This window comes from Aptenodytes forsteri, unplaced genomic scaffold, assembly GCF_000699145.1.
Source record: "Aptenodytes forsteri isolate BGI_AS27 unplaced genomic scaffold, ASM69914v1 Scaffold114, whole genome shotgun sequence".
In the NCBI taxonomy this organism is placed as follows: Eukaryota; Metazoa; Chordata; class Aves; order Sphenisciformes; family Spheniscidae; genus Aptenodytes; species Aptenodytes forsteri.
The window spans coordinates 5,349,143-5,358,346 of NW_008795364.1; the positions used below are offsets into that span (position 1 = coordinate 5,349,143).

The following is a 9,204-nucleotide window of genomic DNA, read 5'->3' on the forward strand; positions in this document are numbered from 1 at the left end:
TTTACTTAACAATGCAATGCACTGTGAAGAGTTAATGGCTTGGATCCTGGAAGCAAAACAGCCACATTTGTAAGTGATTGGGGCACCAGGCCAAATCATTTGTCCTTCTGGTTTTGAAGCCAGCTTGTTTGAAACTGGCTTGCAGTTCTCTGTTTGGGGATGCACTGGACTTGACATGCCATAAGTGACTCTTCCATGTGCAATCATTCTGGTTGGGTGGCCAATATGAAGGGTAACTTAATACTGACTTCTCTTGCACATTAAATTGTTTTTACTTTACATGCCACTGTGTTGCACAAAGCCACTAATATTATTTGTCTCATGCAGAAGTTTAAAATATTTAATAAAAACATTTCTAAGTATGAGAATGACAGTTTGATTCATTTATAATTCTGGATATTTTATTAATTGCCTATTACTTCCAAGTTCCCAGGAGATAGTGCTGCTTTTGCTGATGACAGAAGGGGTGATCTTGCAATGGGGCAGCAGCGGTTCAGGAAATGGCAAAATCTGCCTTCTCTGGCACCCATGAGCAAGGGGTGCACCACTTGCCTGGGAGGTCCATGCTGATGGGGGATCCAAGGCATCCAAGTGGCGCAAAGCTTCTTGCCCTCATCTGTCACAATGAAGGTGGGCAGCTCTAGTTCATATAGACACAGACACACGCGCACGCACAGCTACCTTACAACCATTTCAAGCTTCTAACTTCCATGCGACCCAGAGGAGCTCAGCCAGGAGTCCCATTCCTTGTGTGGTCACTGGAGGGAGAAAGGGGCACCATTAGAGCACCCAGGCTGAATGCCAGAAGCAGACAGTGTAAATGTCCCCTCTGGATGGGTGGTCCCTTTCGTCCAACTGTCCCTGTACATGGGCAACATATTTGTATCACTTTGCAGCTCTTCCTATACCCACCTTTTAAGACAAGAATTGATCCAATTTACACCCTGACACTCCCTTATAATCAAAATACTCTCTTATAAGAAATAGGGATATTTAGGGTATATCTACTCTAGAGTGTACCTTTAGAGTAGTATATCTGCTCTAAATAGACAGTAAAGCACCAGGCATTATATGTGTATTTGAATGATTAAATTCATTTGCATTCCAATGTCAATTTTTTTTTTAATTATTTGAATGTGAGTAATTATTTAAACTATTTAAAGATGTTATTCTGTAATGGGAAAAACAATTTTTGTCAGATTTTCCTGCTGAGAAAAAGCTCAGCCACCGAGAATGAGTAAAACCCAGTTTGAAGCAGTCGGCTGCAGGTGGCAGGTATGGAAATCAGTGTGTTGCTAGAACGGCCCCAGCACAGCACAAGGCATCTCCCGATCCGAAGCGCAGCAGCAGCGGGGGCGACGGTGGTGGGTGCCCTGGCAACATTGATGCTGTGTAAGTGCTGCCAAACCACACTGCGTGCGTTGACTCGTGACTGCCCTGTGAGACATCCTGATAAGGGACTGGGAAGTTGAGTTGCTCCACCTATGGATCTGGATGTTTGCAGAGCTGCAAGCAGATGAACTGTGCTTACCTGGGGAGACTTGTGTAGCCTAGATGTGAAATTGGCTTCTGGTTGGATGATCTGCAACCTGACCATATTTGTATGCTTAGCTGCAGAGCAGGGCTTTTATTTCTCGCCAAGTATTTTGGGAAAAAAAAATCCATCTTCACTTAGATACTCTTCCCATTTCGAAAAGGGGAACCCAGGCAAAAAGTGTTGATTTACTGAAGCAAGCAAGCTGACTGGCTGATCTGTTTAGTGACCTGATTTGGCGTGCAAAATAGCAAACCCCTGGTATAACTGAAAGACAACAGAAAAACATTCTCACATACTTTCAATTGAAGGAAAGCATTCAGCTCTTGCATTTATTGGTAACTATTTAATGAACAATAAAAATAGTCACTTGGGATTCATTGACAGGCGCGAAGTGATTAACCTCTAGCAGCTATGATGAAAATGGACCAAATTCTAGTGTCTGAACATACACAATCTAATTTTTCTTGCTGTTTTTTTAAATTTACTTTTTGCACTTGCAAAAGATGTCTTCATTCATTTACCTCTATTAACAAACTAAGAAAGGAAATGGCAACACTTTATTCACAGATGTTTCTAAGTATTTTACAATTTTAATGTCTGTTGTAAAGGTTTCTTTTTAATTATATTCAGTGTCACACTTCTCTGAAAGTATCTGAGAACAGAAGGAGAACAGAAAATAAAAACCTGTTTGATCCCAAGTTACCCATTAACAACATATTCCCAAGTTCTCTAACTATAGAAGGAGCTGCAAAAAAGTCGAGTGGTAACTCTCTATATAATAATAATTCCTGGTTTTGTCTTTAAACTGCAGCTTTGGCAGTGACACGTTCCTTTGCATCACATAAAAAGAAAGCTCCACCTCTTTTTCCAGGATCCTCCCGTCACCCCGCATAAAACCTGTAGGAGAGACAGGTTTTGAAGCATCTTCCTATTTAGAGGGAAAGGGGCTAAGAGGGCAAGGATATTTCATTAAAATGTCAAAAGACTTACCAGTGCCACCTGAAATCCCTAAAGAAGATGGCAGACCCAAGTGGGACAATAAGTTCCAGTATATTTTAAGCTGTATCGGATTTGCCGTTGGTCTGGGGAACGTGTGGCGATTTCCATACTTGTGTCAGATACATGGAGGCGGTAAGATTGAAATGGGACTTTGCCAAAATATTAAACTGCAATTCTAATTTAACTATACTAACTTATGATGGGCATGGAAGTTATATATTTGCATCACTTTTTTTTAACTATCTAATTCTCATAAAATATTTTGCACCAGTTAGATTAGCTTTTTCTATAGAAGTATATTTCATTTTAAAATGATGCGTTCGTTTAGGAAATAAGACCAGAGTGACATCAACTCTCAGCAAAACCAATGTTAAAGTTCTTACATTGCTGCTACAGTCCCGACGGGAGCAGGAAACTGATCCTGCAGCTTGTTACCTTAAGGAAAAGTGAGAAGTCCTGGGGAGGCCTGAGTGAACCAGCCCCCAGACAAATGGTCGCTGTGCTTTCCTTTGGGAAGGTGAGCGAGTCGTTCCCCTCCCTTCTCTGATGCTATTAGGAGCTACCTCGTCGTCTGGAACTGCCCCTGCACAAAACTAAATTGCACTTTTTGATGTCTGTGAGGCCATTTAAAATGCTCAGTTGATAGAACACCGACAGGAGCCTGCCAGGTGGCGCAAACAGCTGCCCAAGGCTGTCCCTGGGCACCATTCCCACAAAGAATTGCTTTAGAAGCAGCCAATTCACTAAATATAAATGGATCAGAAAAGAGTACTTGATAACTCGCCATTCACAGTAGCTTTTGAGATCTGCCACGGTAAGCTGTCTAAAGCAGAGTGACATAGCAAATTGTTTCGGTCCAGTATTATTCATTATCTTTCAATTAACTGGAGAAACAGAAAATTCAAATCTGGAGAAACTGTCAAATGACAGAAAAAATTATTAAATCCAAGCTTGTTCTACCAAGGTATCTGTATTACATGATGAACTACATATATTTGAATCAACGAAGGAACCAAGAATGGATGCTGCCTTTAATGGAAGGAGGTGTTTCAGAAAGAAGTAGCCGCTTAGGGACCCTGGTAAGTAGCTAAATGAATGAGATATAGCAGGTTGTATCAACAAAAAGAATCTTGGCATATATAAGCAGAGCACTAGGAAGTAGGTGGAGATACTGCTACTGATACTAAGACAACTTCTGAACTTCTGACTTCTTCTGAAAGTCCACCTTTCAAAGCCAACTTGAAAAATTAGACAAAATGCAGAAAAGCCCCAACAATTATTCAAGGTCTGGAAGACTTATGGGACAAGGAATGACTCAAGAATCCAATCTATTTAGCTCATGAAATTGAAAATGAAAGAGTATATTTATCATAATCTACAAGCAAGCAAATGGAAATTATTTTGGTGGCAAGGAGCTCTTTAACATTGAACATGTAACAGCTGGAAGCTACAATTACACAAATTCAAATAAGAAAAGAGAAGAACCAGTAGGTTAGATTCCTCCCAGGAGACTTAACATTTTCCATTATTTATTTGCAAGATGTGAAACCCAGTGAAACTCTCTCAGAGGAGTGCCATAACTGGGTGGTTAGAAAGCCATAGGTGCAAGCATGCTGTTTCTCTGCGTTTGCCCATGGGAACGGCTGGAAAAAGCCTGTCACTTCAGTTAATGAGACATGAAAAACACCTTTAGAGAGACATCCCTATAGCAGATATGGCATGGGGCCTGCAAGGAAGATGTTATTCTGGAGCAGGAGCTGTAGGTCAGACAAATACCCTACAGCATCTCAGGTGGCCTTTCTATCTTGGAGCAAGGGAACGAGCATGCAGTATTAACAAACAACATAATAAAACTAACATAATGTGATATTTTTGTAATGTAATGAACAATTAACACAAAGCACTCAGTGGAAGGTTTGAAACTCACAGACGGGACCACAGCAAGACACAGCTCCTCCGCACATCTCATTACGCAGAGCTGCTTCTGGGGCCACCAACTGCATGAGGCTGCACGAACTTTGTGCTTCAGGATTCTGTGCAAATTGCTATTACGGATTAAGACAAAATATTGTTCTACTGACCATAAAAAGGCTCTCACAGCTTCCCATGAAGCACCAAGGGTTGCTTCTCCGTGCTGGAGGTGGGGGACTAACTGTGGCCAGCTGTTTTTCAACCTCTTCAGACCCCAGCCTCACTTCAGAAGATCAGCAACACTTGCCTCCTACTGAGGTTTGATATCTCCCCTCCATCCCTCCCCTCCAGGGTCCTCTGCATCCCTGCCCTACAGAGCTCCACCACCCCAGGAGAAGCATGAGTCCAAGTGCAAGGAGACCCATGGTGACCTGTCTTACAGACTGCACAGTGCTCCAAAAGTCTGTTTGCTTGTGTATCCAGCTTCTGAGCACTGATATATCCCACAGGAGCTGCTAGGGACAAAAAAGACAGCATTTAGAGTAGGTTTAAAGATAAAAATAGGAGAATGCTGCAGGGACAAAGGTTGAGTCGTTCCTTTGCTCCGTGAGTAGTAAATTTGCCAGTGAAAAATCAGTTTAAAATAGCTAGCAGACTCAGTAACGGCATATAGCTACTTTGCATCACTACAAACAGCGGCACAAAACAGTGGTGAATAAAGGTCAATATACGGATGTATGGCCAATGTTTGGTCACTGGATTTTAACAAATGGCTTAAAGAGCTCAACAGCAGGATGGACTCGGTAACGAAGTGCTGTGGGGTTTGTGAATAATTTATCCCAGAAAGCTGGTGTTGGAAGAGTTTGAGTGAGTCATGAAGACCACCAAGAAGACAGAGCTGTTGGGTTTACACCAGTGTATAATATAGTGACATTTTACTTCTGCTAATTTAAGGCAGTGATGTGATTTGGGGTTGCATTTTTGAAAGCAAACAACTCAGATGCAAAAGCCCAACAGATTTTCAGGGATACTGGAGCATGAATCCTGCTTGTGTGCATCTGAAGATGTGACCATGTGAGAGACCAGCAGCATCGTGGTTGACTAGGAGCCCTCAGAGGTGCAGTGGCTCTGTGCCTGCAGCCACAGCCACAAGTGCAGCGAAACCTGGTATGGATATGGCATAGACGTGCCCTAAGGCTGAATGGCTTCTGGGGTACAGATATCAGTTTCACAGCTGGTTCAGGTGACATCCAAGCGTTTAAGAGTTAGGCAATGCACTTTTCCTCATTTCTAGATCTTTTAAAAAACAAGAGATAAAAATACATGCTTGTATATTTGTCTCATGTCAGCTGTTCTCATCAGACCTCTGGACCTTATCCATCGCACATTAGTGTTACTCAGTAACTCGGATCTAATATAATATCAGTTTTGCTGACATTTATCACCTGCTGTCGTTACTGATTATTTGGATTTATTGCCTGAGTTAAGTTAGTTATTTACTTTTCATGACTAATGGATATGAAGGTTGTTTGCCACAGTAAGTGGAGACAAACACAAAGGTTCCCAGGCAACTGGGATTGAAAAGAAGTCTCTAAATGGCCCAGTATATAGTTTGTCACTTAAAACTGAGACTCAAACAAGTCATACAGCTATATTTGTACACATACAGTCATCTGAGTATACTTTAAAAAAAAAAAACACCCACTTCTAGCTGGAACTTACTGCAGTGTTTTACTTTTGATTATAGCTAGTATATAAATGCTTGCCTAACCCATGGGTATTAAAAATGTGCATAGTGCCTGAGCCTACAGGATGACTGAAAAATATCTTTAATATAAAATACAGTTTCTTTCTAGGAAAATAAATATACATAAGCATTAAAGTCCTGCTAAAAAGGAAGAACTGTTTACTTCTGGGGCAATGATTTACAGACTTTCATAACCCGTGGCCTACCTGACCTTTTGCTAGAATTTGAACTACAACTTGCTACGAAATGCAGTTGCCTGGCTCACTGTGTTCTCAGAAGGAAAATAAAACCTGAGAGGAACAACAGGTATACCTGGAAGATACTGTAAAAAAAAAAGTATGTTGGGAAGAGCAGAACAGTTCACGCTCTGATATAAAGATGAATTATGTTGCAAGAAGTAACAAACTTCATTTTCTGGATTGTTACCACGTCTGGCTCAAGTCCTTGGTGAAAAGCTGTGGCATTTGGGGTTGATCCTTTCATAACTTGTTGTATCTGGTCGCCCTTTACAGCTCAGGTTGGTGCATGCTTGCACGTGGGTGCTGCTCACTGGCATCCTCCAGTCATGAGTATTTCATAGGGAAGTTCACCAAGATTATTTTATAAGTTGATCTACGGGTGTTACCCATCTTCATTTGAACTGGTTATTGCCCCCTTGGTTTTCTGGACATGTCTTTAGCTCCTTCATTGTTGCTCAAGGAGATGATAGTCATTTACATGGGAAACTCAGCCCTGCAAAGTTTCAGAGTCTGTAAGATGTGCAAAGTGGCCCATACGTCAAAATCAGTGCTATCATAAATATGCTGCACAAATATGACGTTTATAGTAACTCATATTTTTCATCTGGATTAAGGCATGTGCAGAAGACATAACAAAGATCACAAAGTATTGTTTTCCAGAGGGAGGGGTGAATATGATTAAGTTGCTGCTTTTTTTCCTACCTGATGTCTTGATGTGATTCATGGCTGTGTTGGCTACTACGCTGCTTAGCTGAACTCCCATGGAGAAAGGGGGACGGGTCTGACAATCCCCTTTCAATAGCTAATAGCTTTTTCTCTGTATCTGAACAAGCAGTTACCACCTATTGCAATTTCTTGTAGGTAAAACATAAATTATGGCAGGTATCTTGCCATTAAGTTCTCAGTCTTTTGGAAAAATGCACCCATCACCATTTCTCCTATGTACCAACAGAACCGGTGAAGGGGTACTCTGAATGCTGGTTGCATTGTATCATACTGAGATGTGCTTTCTGAATTTTTCAGACTCTACAGATACGTGTCCTTTGGAATTACTATTTTGCCACTTTCCAGGTCACTTCAGTCTTCATTATAATTATTTTTTTCCATTCTTAAATCTCTGATCTGAAGGAAATTTATTATTCATGTTCTGGCCTTTCAAATGCTATTATGTCTTTAGATCACCATTTCAAGTTACTTGCCTTACTTCTGCTAGCTGATCTGCAAGCGCTGGTAAAATGCAATATTGAGCATGTGGATCAGTTCCTCTAAGTTTTTCTCCACCATTTAGGAAGTCTTCAGTGGTACCCCAACATCAAGCAAAGCTATTGGGTTTTCTTTTCTGCTTCTCACTGAGGCTCATCAATTTCTGCTGGTCTTGGTACATCTTGATTAGGAGGTCACCTGGCTGATACTGTAACTGCTTTACATTTCCACTAGTCAGGTTTATTGCTCTCTCTTTCTAAGATGTGACAAAACCAATTTGGTTGTTTCACTCTGCTTTGCCTGTTGCCATGATTCAGCTTTAGACTGCGCTCCTTCGTTAGCCTTCTGGTCATTCTGCCCTCCGGTGCATCAGCAGCTCTCAACAGGCTGCCTAGTAGTTCATGCACTTCTCTTCCAGGTTGTCATGTGTAGGTGATAATAACAAAGATTGTGTCTTTCAAGTGTCATTTTGAAAGCAGAGGGCTGAATATGATTGAGCGGTTGCTTTTCTGAACTGATTTGCCTGTACATTGCAATCGAGGGATCAGGTTTTAAAAACCCTCAGCGTATCTAGAGTGCACCAGGTATTTTCTTTTCTACTGCCATGACTGTAGAGCTATCTCTACTCTAATGGTTCTTCTGAGTTAGCAATGATACCGATCGTGCTACACGCTGGTGCTCCTTGTCACTTGGGACTCTATTGTCAATGAAACCAATTTACCAATATGTGCAGTATTTGTAGTTGTTGATAGCCTGATTTGAAAAAGCTCTCGTAGGCTTTCTGTGCCTTCTCATGTGCACAGGGATTGTTTGTGGTATCTTTGTGCAGGATCTCCTTCCAAAATAACTTTTACCTCTGGTAGATTTTGGATTTTTTTTTTTTTTCCTTGACCTTCTTTTAGTAGCGCGTGTATCTACTTGCAGAATGGATGCTTTATGCATCTTGAGTGTCTTTCTGACAGAAGGAAAGGTGTAGACTAAAATTTTCCTAGGTCATTCCTCAGGGATGAAACTAAATAGCGCCCTGGTGATACTTTTGATTTTTATGGGCATTTCTCCAGGCTTTTAAGGTACTTACAAATGCTTGATCACTGTCATTTTCCTTATTCATTTTTTGAGAGGAAAAAAGTTACTGAAGCTAAACTTTTGTTTTTAGAAGTTCCCCCCTGGGCTTGCCTCTTATGTATGTCATTTATTTTGCTTTCACTGTGGAGATATAGATCTAGAATATCTAGATATAAATATACCTAGAATATCCAGATATAGAATGGTTTGCTTACTGGCACTTTATGATTGTCTTCTGCTAAGTTTCCTTTCCCATGTGTTGTGGTTTAACCCGGCAGGCAGGAGATAAACAATAGGACAGAAAAGGAAGGGAAAATAATAATAATAATAATGATAAAAGAAAAAAGAAAAGTAAAATTCATGGGTTGAGATAAACATGGTTTAATAGGACAGAAAAGGAAAGGAAAATAATAATAATAATAATAATGATAAAAGAATATACAAAGCAAGTGATGCACAATGCAATTGCTCACCACCCGCCGACCGATGCCCAGCCAGTCCCC

The 9,204-nt window shown here is 40.9% G+C and overlaps 1 protein-coding gene across 1 annotated transcript in view; it reads left to right on the forward strand.

Moving 5' to 3' along the window:
• Positions 1-2,511: 2,511 nt before the first annotated feature.
• Positions 2,512-9,204, forward strand: part of LOC103899695 (sodium-dependent neutral amino acid transporter B(0)AT3) — a 37,125-nt gene continuing 30,432 nt past the window's right edge. Inside the window, exon 1 of the mRNA XM_009280204.1 lies at positions 2,512-2,668. Within this exon, the coding sequence (XP_009278479.1) occupies positions 2,512-2,668 (157 nt within the window). The remainder of the gene's footprint in view (positions 2,669-9,204) is intronic.